The sequence below is a fragment of the Engystomops pustulosus genome, chromosome 1, assembly GCF_040894005.1.
Source record: "Engystomops pustulosus chromosome 1, aEngPut4.maternal, whole genome shotgun sequence".
In the NCBI taxonomy this organism is placed as follows: Eukaryota; Metazoa; Chordata; class Amphibia; order Anura; family Leptodactylidae; genus Engystomops; species Engystomops pustulosus.
The window spans coordinates 50,135,536-50,150,029 of NC_092411.1; the positions used below are offsets into that span (position 1 = coordinate 50,135,536).

Here is a 14,494-nt window from a genome sequence, read left to right on the forward strand (position 1 = left end):
CTTATCGAATAACTAGAAGAGGCCATTTGGTGTATATGAACAAGGAATGGGAAGCGGTGAGGACCTGGTAAGTCCTGGAAAGGAAGCAGCAAGAGATTGGCGAGGTTTCTATTGTTTCTATTTTAAAACATTATGAACATTTTTGTTTAAAAAAAAATTATTTATTAAATTTGCCTACCAAAAAAACCCTTCCAATCCAATGGGTAATGTGTGGTGCCGTACAGGGAGGATTCTTGTGGCGCTGATTGTGTAACACCCCATCAAGGTTTGTTATTTATTGTGTTGGGAAGCTCATTTTACATCATAAAATTTTAGGCATAAAAAGGCATCTAGACCCTTCTTGAAGCTCTCCGCTGTCTCTACTGTGACCAGCGCCTGAGGCAGGCTATTCCACAGATTTGACTTCTCTGTTTCGGCAGCTTGTTAGGTGGTGGCGGCTCTGGTGCAACCACTTGGTGTAACCAGTAAACATCCACAATTGTCGCCTAGTAATATTGATGCACGATTGCTGAGAGACTATATGATTATACTCCTCACAGGTTTATTAACTGTTTTTGAGAGTTTTTTAGTGGAATTAATCAAAATGACAGTTATCGTAATTATTCTAAATTCTTTTGTCTCTTTTAGGATGGAACTTCGATGTGTAATCGCCGTCATTAGACACGGTGATCGGACACCGAAACAAAAGATGAAAATGGAAGTGAGACATCAAAGGTAAAGTCCCAGCTTTATCATGTATGTGATGCCAGAGAAGCTGTAGAAGTAGATCCTGGATTTATCTTTTTAATGGTGCATTTGGCAAAGATGTCTGTAAGTGAAGGCATCACGTAATGTCTGCTCTCTATAAGGATGTTGGTGGGTGATGACGCACAGGTCTGTGCTTCATAGTTCTGTGAATGTGTTTTAATGGCTTAATCTCCGCTGGTATTTTCAAGGTTCTTTGATCTTTTTGAGAAATGCTACGGCTACAAGACTGGAAAATTAAAACTAAAGAAACCAAAGCAGTTACAGGCGAGTACTTCCTCTCCTGCCATGCACTGGCCCAGATTCTATATAAAGCTCAGTTTACAATGGGACCAGGGGCGTAACTTGAGGGGGTGCAGAGGTTGTGGTTGCACCTGGGCCCAAGAGGTTTAGGGGGCCCTTATGTTGTCACTTTACCATATGAGAAGATTATTATTATAGACTATACATTACAGTCGGGGGCCTGGCACAGACTTTGCACTGGGGCCCATTAGCTTCTAGTTACGCCACTGACTGGGACAATGGTTCCGCTTCATCCAGTTTGCTTTTGCTCTGATGAGAACAGTAGCATAATCTGCTGACGCATTGTAGCTGGTAAAGATGGACCCTTGATAAGTCAGCAGAACCAAACACAAAATAATTTTAGCTCACACTTGGTTTTTGTATATCCTCTGAAACAGGAGGTGCTGGACATTGCAAGACAACTTCTCGTGGAACTCGGCCAAAACAATGATTCTGAAATCGAGGAAAGTAAAGCGAAACTTGAGCAGCTGAAAACAGTGTTAGAAATGTGAGTAAATCTAAAGATGCAATAATACCCTTTCATTCATGATGAAAAATACAAGTTGTGTTTTATCAGATTTGTTATGCTCAACAGGTTCATGCTCTTATACAGCAATGTATACTGTTTGAGTCCAGTGTATTCATCAGCTTCTTCTATCCTTGCCTTTCAGGGCAGTGGTTTCTGTACTGCTGTAGTAACACACTAGCTAGCTATCTGTCACTGTGAGCTGAGCGGCAGGGGAAAATGATGCCGGCAGCACCCGGCCTTATAGTTCGGCAAAGTTCTGCAGAGGATAAGGGACTCTCTGCATCATATATCACTCTGATGCTCTGAGTACCATCTTCTGCACTGTGGATGATCTGTGAAATCCAACCAGCGCACAGTCTGTTTTTATAGACTGATCACATTCGCGTGCCACTGGCACAACACTTGTGAATAATCCAGAATTGTAAATGGCTCTGACTCTTTAATAAATCACATCTGTTTAATGTGTTTTAACCGTTTTGGCTTATAGGAGAGTAGACTAATAGATGATCGGTATAGGGGCCAGGTGTGGGCCCTTCCCTTTTTATAAGAAGTGATTAGCAGCTTTTATGGCAGATTACAGTCTGTAATAATACATCATCATAGCTGTTGAATAGTCATCATAGCTCAGAATAGTTTCTTTTATGTTTTTTGCTTATATGAAGTTACTTCAGTTTTTCATTATTTGTGTGCTCCCTGCATCCTTCACCAGGTATGGACACTTCTCCGGAATAAATCGTAAGGTTCAGCTCACCTATCTGCCACATGGCTGCCCCAAGACGTCCAGTGAAGAAGAAGGTACTTTATAGATGTGTGATATTGAAGGAATATGATAGAAGCCGAAAATACAATAAGTATAATACATCTTTTTGCTTTATGCCTATATTTTGCAGACTGCCGAAGAGATGAACCTTCTTTGCTTTTAGTCCTCAAGTGGGGTGGTGAACTTACCCCTGCAGGTCGAATTCAAGCAGAGGAGCTCGGCAGAGCATTTCGGTGCATGTATCCTGGAGGGCAAGGTAATCTGTACAGGATACACACACCACTGGGACCCTGTGGCTGTAATGAAAAAAAAAAAAAAAAAATAAGTGGCAATAGTAATTTGCCTATTGTTGCAGAGATGTCACTTTTTTTGTCTCAAAAGGTTGGTTTTCCAACTTGCTATCCCTTCATAGAGTCCTAGAGGAAAGAGTCTAATGTACAACATTTTGGATTTTTATTTCTGTGCAAGAACGTTTCCCCTTTTTTCTTTTTTAATACTTTTAACTATTGTAATGATGTGCAGTGGGGGCCGATGACCTGATATTAGCCTCTTGGCATCAGGTATGGCCCTGCCCCTCCATCCTGATGCTGACAGAACAGTCTCTAAAGTAGCTACATGGTCGATGTGTCATTCGGATGTCATCCACAAAAAAAAACAGAAGTCTGGCAGTGAGGTCCCAACCCCTTGAAGAGTCACGTGATTTTGTTACTACCAAGTTCCTATATACATAAGATGATTGGCCTTTGAATTTAGTGGGTTTGATTGACCATCATCGAATGTGTATAGGGCCAGACAGAAGATTGTTGGAAGGAGACGAGACAATGGCTGATAATTTGTGATCTTTGTGTCCTATACAGGCAGTCCCTAGATTACATACAAGATAGATTATTTAGTTCTTAATTTAAATTCGTATGCAAGTCGGAACTGTATATTTTGTTATTGTATCTCCAGACAAAATCTTTTTTGTCCTGGACAATCGGACTTTCAAAAGTTTTATTATCAATAAAACTTCATTACAGAGACCATACAGCCGATCGTTGTAGCCTAGGAGTAAAGTAGAGCTTACCCGAGGTCACAGTGCACAGAGAAGTCTGCCTGTAGTTCTATATTTGTGATGAAAATCAGAGGTTGGATGTGAAGGAACAGCAGGAATCCTTTAATAAATGTTGTATCTTGTGTCTTTGCTAGGAGACTATGCTGGATTTCCTGGCTGTGGCCTTTTACGGTTACACAGTACTTATCGACATGATCTCAAAATCTATGCGTCCGATGAAGGAAGAGTACAGATGACAGCCGCAGCCTTCGCAAAGGTATGTGCGGCTTTCAAGTCATCTTTATACCCTAAAACTAAAGATTTTGTATCATTGCTGCTATACTGTAGGTTTTAAAGGTCTACAGATAATACAAGCCATCAATGCCTTGGTCAAGGTTTCTTCATCACAACATTTTCCTTAGACATTTGTGTTCTAGGAATTGATGTTTTATGATTGTGGTTTGTATAATCTTTAATTTCTATTTTTAGGGTTTATTGGCTCTGGAAGGAGAACTGACTCCTATCCTTGTTCAGATGGTGAAGAGTGCAAATATGAATGGCTTGTTAGACAGTGACAGTGACTCTTTAAGCAGCTGCCAGCATCGAGTGAAAGCAAGACTGCACGAGATTCTTCAGAGGGACCGTGATTTTAGTTCAGAGGACTATGAGAAGGTAATGGAGACATGACCCTCAGGAAGCCTTATGACATGATCCAGGATTAAAACCAAACCAGTATATCTTCCAGTAAGAACAGACTCCCAACTGTGTAGACAGCAATGTTTGGACCTGGTTGGATCTCTTCAGTACAGTGTAGGGAACATGTTTAGCTGAGTGAGAAGCTTTTCTTGACCCTAGTCACAAGCCTCTAACCCAGCCAAATCAGTTCCCTAGGCTGTACTGAAGAGACGCAACCAGAAACAGAAACATTGAGGTCTACAGTTGAAAGTCTGTTCCTTCAGGAATAGATATACTGGTTTGGTTTTAATCCTGCATCATGTTATTAGAAGGTCTTGCTTGATGTCAAGGGGGCTTAAAAAGAGGCGTGGTTTTAAGCCACTCCTGAGTTAACCTCAAACTGCTTCCAAATATGCACCACAAATTATCAAAAATTCAATGGATGGTGAAAATTTTTTTGGCTTTGATGACCTTTAGCCTAGGAACACATGTCCCTAATTCCTGACAAGGAGCACGTCTCGTTGCAGTTTTTTTTTTTTATCCAAAAGGGGACTGTAGTGGTTTGTATTGAGAATTTGTGACTGAATGGGGCTTATTTACTAAGGGTCCGTGGATCACATTTCCGTCAGGTTTTCTGACGTTTTCGGGGATTGGGCCACTGGGACAGGTATTTAGAAGGGGATTTTGGCGCAGGCGATCGTATTTTGGCGCAGCGGCGCTGGCTTTCATGTGACATGTGATCGGGGGGCGTGTCAAAAGAGTGCATAAATCTGACGGGACCCCACCTTTTCCCTGCCATGCCTCACCCCCTTTTTGGGAAGTGATAAGGATGGACGAAAAACAACATTTATGCAAAGACTTTTTTAAACCAGGTGTTTGAACTTTTTCAGAAACCTAAAAGGAATTATTGCCAACAATTTTTGCCTTTGGCCTTTAACATACTTATGTCAGGGCTGCTATGGGCTAGATGCACACAATCTGCTAATGGTGATCTATTCTAAGACCAGCCAAAAAATCCCTTTTACTGGAGATTAGAAACATAATTTGCCTATATTCTTTCAGCTCACTCCCACCGGAAGTATCTCCCAGATTAAATCGATGCAGATTATAAAGAATCCAGTAAAGACTTGCGATAAAGTTTACTCCCTGATTCAAAGCCTGACATCACAAATCCGGCAGAGAATGGAGGACCCGAAATATGCAGGTAAGCTTACAATCTGTCATGTGTTTCCTAGCCCTAGGGATGTGTGTTGTCTCTAAACATCCATCTGCTTGTTTTGCTTTGATATTTCGGCTTCTTCGTGCTGCATCAATCATGTTAATGGCTTTCAGGATCCTCCATAATGTTACTCCCACAGAATGATCTCTATTCCATAATGAGCTCCAGAATTATTGCTTCTCTATTATTAAAGGGAAACCTCTTGTTCTTTGCTTGTTTCCTCCTCCCCAGATATTCAGCTTTATCACAGCGAGACCCTGGAGCTGATGCTGCGCAGATGGTGCAAACTAGAAAAGGATTTTAAGACCAAAAATGGAAGATACGACATCAGCAAAATCCCTGATATTTATGATTGCATAAAGTATGATGTGCAGCATAACTGCTCGCTGAAACTGGAGAACACCATGGAGCTGTACAGGCTCTCCAAGGCGCTGGCCGATATAGTCATCCCTCAGGTACATATTATTCCACTGCAGAGTTACACGTTTACCACAAACACTCTCATCATATTGAAAATGTGGTGTAATCTCCCTGCTTCAGTGCTTACAAGGTGTAGCCCATAGGCCATAATCAAACCCATTTGTCACTTTAACTTTTATTGTGAAACTACTAAATAAATTCTAATATAGATCAGGCTGTTCATTTTAAACTCGCTCTATTTCTAGTCTGGTGTGGTATTACTTATCTTCACAATAAAGTTTTATTAGAGTAACAAATAAGTTCTATTGTGGTCTAAGGGCTACACTATGTAACCATAATGAAAAATTTTTGTGATTTCAGTCACACGTTTAGTCCTAATTATTGTATTCCCTGATCTCCCTGCTAACTCCAATCTTATGAGACCAGTGTTCCCCTTGCTTGCTCCAATGATCCATCAGTCGTTGCTCCTGATTTGATCTTTTATTTTTCATTTTCCAATGGAATATAGAATCCCCCACCCCATAAAAAACACTTGCACTCTTTAGAGTGGAACTTTTCTTAGCTATTTTTATTGCAGCAAACACCCACCGGTTTTACCCTCTTGGCTGCTGACATTATAAGTGGACGCCGTCATCTCGGCTTTGATTGTCCCTTCCTGTGATGTCTTCGGGACCTATTACCAGTTGCCATGACAGCCTGGAGTCTTTATAAGACCCCAACACCTGTCGCTGCTGCAGATTTGTAACAGTGTACCAGTGGTATACTTTTACAGATCTGTAGAAGCTTCCCCATGTACTGCACAACATTAGTATTCAAACTTTCTTGGAATAAAGTACCCTAGGGGGGTCTAAAAAAATTCATAAAAAATAAAAAATCTAAAGGTTGAAATCACCTTAACTTATTTAAAAATAAAGAAATAAAATCATAAACATGTTGAGCATCGCCGCACCCCAAAATTCCCAGGCTATCAAAATATAAAACCGTTATTCCTGGCGTTGTACCTTCTAACGCAAAATAGCACCTAAATCTCCAAAACACTATTTTAATGTAATAAAATGTGGTCAAAAGGTCATACAGTCTCCAAAATGGTAGAAATAAAAATGCCAGCTTGCCCCCCAAAAAAAGAAATATTACACAGCTCTATAAACTGAAGTATGAAAATAATTAAGACCTGAATAAATTTAGATCGGTCTTGTCAAACTAATCTGATTGGTTTCTACGAGGAGGTAAGTTCAAGACTGGATCTGGGGGACGCTGTGGATGTTGTATATCTGGACTTCTCAAAGGCATTTGACACCGTGCCACATAAAAGGTTGGTATATAAAATGAGACTGCTGGGAATAGGAGAAAATCTGTGTATTTGGGTAAGTAATTGGCTTAGTGATAGAAAACAGAGGGTCGTCATTAATGGCACATTCTCAGATTGGGTTGTTACCAGTGGAGTGCCACAGGGGTCAGTATTGGGGCCACTTCTTTTTAATATTTTTATTAATGACCTTGTACTGTAGTGGGTTTACACAGTCAAGTTTCAATATTTGCAGATGATACTAAGCTGTGTAAAGTAATAAATACTGAGGTCGATAGTTTAGCATTACAGAGGGATTTGTGGAAGCTTGAGGAGTGGGCAGAGAAATGGTTGATGAGGTTTAATGTAGATAAATGTAAAGTTATGCACTTGGGCCATGGAAACAAAAAGTATAATTATGTTCTAAACAGTCAATTACTTAGTAAAACTGGAGCTGAAAAGGACTTGGGGGTATTGGTGGATGGTAAACTTAATTTTAGTGACCAGAGCCAGACGGCTGCTGCTAAAGCAAATAAAATAATGGGATGTATCAAGAGAGGAATAGATTCTCATGATAAAGACATAGTTTTGCCCTTATACAAATCCCTGGTCAGACCACACATGGAATATTGTGTACAGTTTTGGGCACCAGTGTATAAAAAGGATATAGTAGAGCTGGAACGGGTGCAGAGGAGAGCAACCAGGATTATTAGGGTAATGGGGGGATTAGAATACACTGACAGATTACAAAATTTGGGATTATTCAGTTTAGAAAAAAGACGACTGAGGGGAGACCTCATTACAATGTACAAATACCTGAACGGACAGTACCTGGATCTCTCCAAAGATCTTTTTATACCTAGGCCTGTGACCAGGACAAGGGGGCATCCTCTGCGCCTAGAGGAGAGGCGATTCTACCATCACCATAGACAAAGGTTCTTTACTGTAAGAGCAGTGAGACTATGGAACTCTCTGCCACAGGAGGTTGTTATGGCGGACTCTATGTACATGTTCAAGAGAGGCCTGGATGCCTTTCTGGTGAGAAAAAATATCACGGGTTATGGGGATAAAACATTTATTTAATTCTTAAAGGTTGGACTTGATGGACTTGCGTCTCCTTCCAGCCTTATATACTATGATACTATGATCTCTGTGATTGTACCGACCCAAAGAATAAAGGAGATATGTAATTTGGAGCTCAAAGTGAAAGCTGTAAAAGCCATACCCACAAGAAAATGGCACAAATGTGGGAACTTCTAAAGTTTATGTTCCAGTACACGGCATGGAATAATAAATATGGGCACTACCAAGTACAATTTGTTACACAGAAAAGCCCCCACACAGCTCTGTACATGGAAACATAAAAAAGTTATAGATTTTTGAAGTGGGGAATGAAAAAATGGAATTGCAAAAACAAAGAAAGGCCAAGTTGTTCAGGGGTTAATAGGCCTTGCTCCTCCCATTCAGATGCAGCTGAATGTTTCTTTGTTTTTATTATTTGTGCCTAATTGGGGTCAGGCTTTCTGCTTCAGCCAAAGACCACCCAAGCCAATTGATTTGTTCTAGAATGTAGGATTGTGCAGAAAAAATGATCATCTGTGTTGGAAGCATTCGAGCAGCACCTGAAAGAAGAGTTGGCGGCACTGGGAAGGCCACTTTCAAACTTCACAATTCAAGCGCAGTGGGGGAGAAGCTTCACCCCATCTCATGAGTTTAACCCCTTAACGACCTGTTTAACCCCTTAGTGACCATTTTTCACTCACCACCTTAAAAAAATCTATAACTTTTTTATTTTTCTATATAAAGAGCTCTGTGACTGCTTATTTTTTTGTTACAAATTGCACTTCACAGTGACGGTATTTAATATTCCCTGCCTTGTACTGGGAAGCGGGGAAAAAATTCCAAATGCGGTGAAAATGGTGAAAAAACGCATTTGCAACGTTTTCTTGTGAGCTTGAATTTTAAAGCTTTCACTGTGCGCCACAAGTGACATGTCAACTTTATTCTTTGGGTCACAACCATTACGGGGATAGCAAATTTGTATAGGTTTTATAATGTTTTCATACATTTACAAAAATTAAAACCTCCTGTACAAAAATTTTTATTTTTTTTTATTTTGCCATCTTCTGGCTTGGCTGAACTGGAAGAATATGAATATACTGGACTCCGACTCAAAGGAAAGATGATGAACATACTTTACAGGCATGGGAAGGAACAATATAGGGATAGTTGTACTGCTGTATAGTAGCAGTTTTCAAAGATATGTTCGTGTGAGTTCCTTTTAAAGAGTGATACTTTATAATGATCTGTCTTTTCCTTTCCTCTTTATAAATTAGGAATATGGAATATCCAAAGGAGAAAAGCTGGAGATTGCCAAAGGTTACTGCACACCTCTTGTTCGGAAGATCCGCTCTGATCTTCAGAGGACTCAGGATGATGACACTGTGAATAAGCTTCACCCACTGTAAGGCACTGCATCACTTCTGTGTAGTTATAACCTACATTACTACAAATAAATGTTACATCAGTCTTCTGTAGGAGGATGTATACGGTTCTAACCAAAACCTGTGTTTTCATCCTGACTTGGAAGTAGTTTGGAAACTTGGCCTCTATTAAATCTCCTATTTAAACCAATTGAACTGATGACCGTCCGGTGAGAGGACCGAGCCTGTGATTGTTCTATGTATCCCCACTCATGAATCTGAGCTGAGCTGCAGTACCCTGAAATGACCCCTATGCAGGGCAGGGAGCTTTCTCTCCTGTTATCCAGAGGCAGCTAGGTTAAATATCAGGTACAAGTGCAAGACCTCCAGAGGATAAGTCATCAATATTAAAATTGCCATGTGGTCTAGAAAATTGCATAACAAGGCTTCAGCTTGGCCAGTAATTTCTGCAGTTTACAAAAATATAGGACTACAAAACCCAAACTTTTTGAGGTCAATTGAAGCTACTGAGGGCCCAACCCTGACTCTGTGTTCCATATAGATGGCTCCTTTTAGACACATAACCATTGAGCATGAGTCCTCCCGGTATGTAGGCTACTTTATTCATTATCATTACCCCATCTTTTATTTGAAGAATCTCTGCATTTTTGTTCTCAGCTATTCCCGAGGAGTGATGTCTCCAGAACGCCATGTGCGCACACGTCTGTACTTCACCAGTGAAAGCCACGTGCACTCGCTGCTATCAATTCTTCGCTTTGGTTCTCTCTGTGATGTAAGTTACCTGCATGTACCTCTGCAAGTTGTTTTACAACGAAATTCACTTAGAAGGATAAATACTGATTTCTGCAGTGCTGGGGCCATCTAGTGGTGGTAAATTAAAATTACATTGCATTTACGGTGTAGTTTTCTATAAATGGAAATATTCTGAAGTCATATTACCATATATACTCAAGTAAAAGTACACTCAAGTATAAGGTGAGGCCCCTAATCTTGCCGCAAATAACTGGGAAACCGTACTGACTCGAGTATAAGCCTAGGGAGGAAATGCATTGGTCACAGCCTCCCTGAGTAATGTATTGCCCAGCAACCTTCCAAAGTAATGAAATGCCCAGCAGCCTCACCCTGTAATGAAATGAAATGCCCCATGCAGCGCCCTGTAGCAGCTGATGAAGTAGTATGTGCCGGTGGGCAGAGCACATAGACTGGTAACAGAGCAGGCAGAGACTAGTGAAGAAGAGAAGCAAGAGGAGCTGTACAGGCTATCGGGGAGCATTGGAAGCTAAGTATGCAAGTTTTTATTTTTTTTTTTTTATTCACAGTTGGGGTTTTTCAGCACATTTTTTCTCCTGAAAAAAAATTTCTTATACAAGTATATATGGTAAAAGGATTTCCATTGAACTCCACAGACTCCTCTTTGGTAATGTTTACCTAGTGGTAGCTGTAGACAGCCAGAAGTTTATAATGAGCTTTTTTATACAAGAAGCTCTTTTAGGGTATACATTTTTAAGGGCCTGCTCTAATAAACATAAAACTAGAATATATTAGAACAAAACTTGTGAAAGTGTCTTCTCTGTAAAGTTAGGGGGTCTTTAAGTCTTTGTAATCCGGAAACTTTGTTGTATATGAGACTTGTCTGACGGCGTTTTGAACTTTAGGAATCAAAGGATGAACAGTGGAGAAGGGCAATGGACTACCTAAACTTTGTGAATGAACTGAACTACATGACCCAGATTGTGATTATGCTTTATGAAGACCCAAACAAGGTGATGTGTATGAAAATATGTAGAAAGTATTATATTCTGTGCATGCAGGCAACTAGAAATGATTATTATTGGAGTACCAGAAGATTCTAAGAAAAAACTATTATGCTGTATGACTGTGGTCCTTCCCTGGCTTGTAGGATGTACCATGTCCTATGGGACATCAGGTGTATATTAAGGAAATGCACATTTATCATCATGATGTAGTCAATGCACCCTTAACAATGCATAGTAGACCTTCATAAGCAAGTAAATAATGAGCGCTTTTCCTATATTAAATGTAAATGAAATTTCTGGAGTGACCCTTTATGATTTTTACTTTTACTAAAAATAAAGGGCTCTATGGCAGTGTTGGCGAACCTATGGCATGGGTGCCAGAGAGCACTCTGTGGGCACCTATGCCATCACCCCAGCACAGTTTCCAGACAGGACTCAAAACCTCCTCCCATTTAGCCCAGCATGTGCTGTGACCAGTGCTGTTTTAAAGCTACACATCCTTAGCTGTCTGGGTCTACAGGAGGAGCAAGGAAGTGCAGACAAGGCTGCATTATTATTGGAGCTCCTGCTCTGAGTCCCACAATCCTGTTCAGGGTACCCTGGAGGGAACAATGATGATCTGAATGTCTCCTCTTTCATTCAACTGTATTGGTGTCCTCAGGATGCCAATACAATTAAAATCCGTGACAAACAGGTAGGAACAATGTTATTGCTTAAATTGCCAAGTTGGCTCTTTTGCATTTAAATAAGTGGGTTTTGGTTGTAGTTTGGGCACTCAGTCTCTAAAAGGTTCGCCACCACTGCTCTATGGCAATGATTGAATCTCATACATGGGCTGCAGTGACCACTATAATCCTACAGCCGCACAGGGCTGGGGGTTACTTGTAGTACTCTTTGTCATTGAGAAGCTCATACAGAATTATGTGAATACTTTTTTCATGTCGATGTAACTTAAGACAATAATAACAATCCTGTTCCTAAAAAAAAAATTGATTCTATACAGGACTTATCATCGGAGGAAAGATTTCATGTTGAACTCCATTTCAGTCCAGGTGCTAAAGGGTGTGAAGAGGATAAGAACTTGCCTTCTGGATTTGGATACAGGCCGGCCTCCAGGGAGGTGTGTAGCATTATATCTTTTACAGGTGTTCCTTTATTTATGTGATTTTACATACCGGTACTTCATCGACAATATGCAACATCCATTTGCAGATGGCCATGTGCTTCCCGGACCGGTTCCCTGGGATGAGGAGGGTTGAGTGCTCCTCACTCCTCCCCTCTCCACAGCTTACAGATCTATGCCAGTCCCTGCTTGGATGGTCGCTAGCTGTAGCAAGTCCACAGTTGCAGGACCCACACACACTCCCTTCATGACTCCTTGGCCTAAAGATGGCGTCAATGGGATAATAATCTCATTGCCTGGTGGTTCACCAGGCTTCGCGATTATATATAAGACTTGTATAAGACTACCTTATAACTTACTGTATAAGACTATAAGATCACCTTATTGTAGGCTGGCGATAAGGTAGTCGTCAGTAAAGCAGCACAGTGGCTCAGTGGTAAGCACTACAGCCTTGCATCACTGGGGTCCTGGGTTCAAGTCCCATCCAGGTCAACATCTGCAAAGAGTTTTTTATGATCTCTGTGTGTTTGCATCGGTTTCCTCCCACACTCCAAAACATACTGGTAGGTTGATTAGATTGTGAGACCCATTAGGATTTGACAAGCTCTGTGCAGCGCTGCGTAATCCGTGTGCGCTATATAAATAACTATTATATGTGGACAGTCCTACATGGTCTCTGCTCTCTCTATGAGGGGTTTTGTTCCCCACTTGTAACAGTTCTGAATTGGCTCTACAGTATAATGTGTATATGGATATTTTAAGATGTTCAAGTGACCATCAGTAATTACTGGGAGGTAAGTCTTCCAGTATTGGGTCCTCATAATAAAGCACGTCATTTCTTTTTATTTCTTTTTTTTTTTTGACAGATTTTAATATTGAAATGTTTTTGTTTCTAGAATTAGCTGAGAAAATGACTAAAATGGAAGAAAAAACCCCCATGCTTTGTAATATTTCCCATCAAAGTTGTTAGTCAGAAAATTGGAAGAACCTAAAAAATATGTTAAAAATGCGTACAATGTCACCATCCCAGGTTGAGCTACAGATGCAGAGTTTGCATGTACTTCTGCAAACTTTCAGTAATGTCTCCTTGCACACTTTAAACCATTATATCTTCTGACCTGTAATAAAATACAGGTCCTCAGAGATATCCGCTATAAGTTATAGTCAGGATTGGTAAGCTGGTTATAACAATAATATTTTTGACTGCAACCGGTGCAGTATTAAAGGTGAGATACTCCTCTTTAATATGACACCAGAACAGTTTCTAGATACCTCGTTTCATAAGCTGTAGCCATGTGCCACCATCATGACGTCTTCTACACAAAGGGGGTTGTACATTATGATCTGCATCTGGCTTTTCTTTGGGTTAATGTAGAGTGAAAGTTCGAAGAAGCAGGTTCATAGCAATGACAGCGATGAAGAATCTGGAGCGTACAGAAGGGACGAGCCTGATAGAGCCCTGGTCATGTTCAAACCTTTGGTGTCTGATCCTATTCACATTCACAGAAAGTCTCCTTTACCTCGTTCCAGAAAGATAGGCTCTGTGGAGGTAAGTGGCCGGACTAGATGCCTTTCTTAGACCTTTGCTTTCCTCTTTCTTAAACTTTCCTTACACGTTATTTTGGTTAGTGCTACATTTAATGTGGAGATATCCCATAATGTGGACGGACAAACAGGCTGACGTTTCTATATGTTCTTTTACATTCACATCTACACAAGTCACACATGGCGCTGAAAGATCACTTCTGACCACAGTTCTCCCTAGCAGTCCACTTTTCCATGCCATGCTCAGAGGTCCAAAAATCTGAAAACTGGTTACTGTTTCATAGGCCGTCACCTTGAAGAGCTACTTCAGCTGGCTCTGTGCCTTCATGTGACACAAAGAAAATTGTGTTTGCCAGTTTAAAGGGAATCTGTCAGCACAATTTACCTACCCACACTAAGTATTATGCTACATAAGGCTATGCCCACAAATCACCCTTTGTTTTCAGTGTCCAGTTGCTCCTTCCATGGCAATACTTTGTTCGAAATATGCAAAGTGATGTTTCAGAAGAAGCAAATGGAAAATTAAAACAAAAGTATGTGCGGCATGTGTGTACATAGCCCTATGCAGCATTGCATGTGAGTTCACGTAGGTAAATCATGGCCTCGGATTCCCTTTAAAGCATTTGTACCAAGTTAATTCCTTATCCGCTATAAACGAGGTAGGGCATGACTGTCTGT

The 14,494-nt window shown here is 40.6% G+C and overlaps 1 protein-coding gene across 15 annotated transcripts in view; it reads left to right on the top strand.

Annotated features, from left to right (window-relative positions):
- The window catches only part of PPIP5K2 (diphosphoinositol pentakisphosphate kinase 2), a 70,798-nt gene that overhangs the window by 36,329 nt on the left and 19,975 nt on the right, over positions 1-14,494 (top strand). For all 15 annotated transcript variants that reach the window (XM_072140166.1, XM_072140174.1, XM_072140191.1 and 12 more), the window contains exons 11-24: positions 628-714; positions 936-1,011; positions 1,425-1,534; positions 2,265-2,350; positions 2,446-2,571; positions 3,504-3,625; positions 3,838-4,020; positions 5,086-5,227; positions 5,474-5,697; positions 9,284-9,411; positions 10,049-10,163; positions 11,047-11,154; positions 12,152-12,268; positions 13,647-13,820. In XM_072140166.1, coding sequence (XP_071996267.1) covers positions 628-714; positions 936-1,011; positions 1,425-1,534; positions 2,265-2,350; positions 2,446-2,571; positions 3,504-3,625; positions 3,838-4,020; positions 5,086-5,227; positions 5,474-5,697; positions 9,284-9,411; positions 10,049-10,163; positions 11,047-11,154; positions 12,152-12,268; positions 13,647-13,820 — 1,798 coding nt within the window. The remainder of the gene's footprint in view (positions 1-627; positions 715-935; positions 1,012-1,424; positions 1,535-2,264; positions 2,351-2,445; positions 2,572-3,503; positions 3,626-3,837; positions 4,021-5,085; positions 5,228-5,473; positions 5,698-9,283; positions 9,412-10,048; positions 10,164-11,046; positions 11,155-12,151; positions 12,269-13,646; positions 13,821-14,494) is intronic.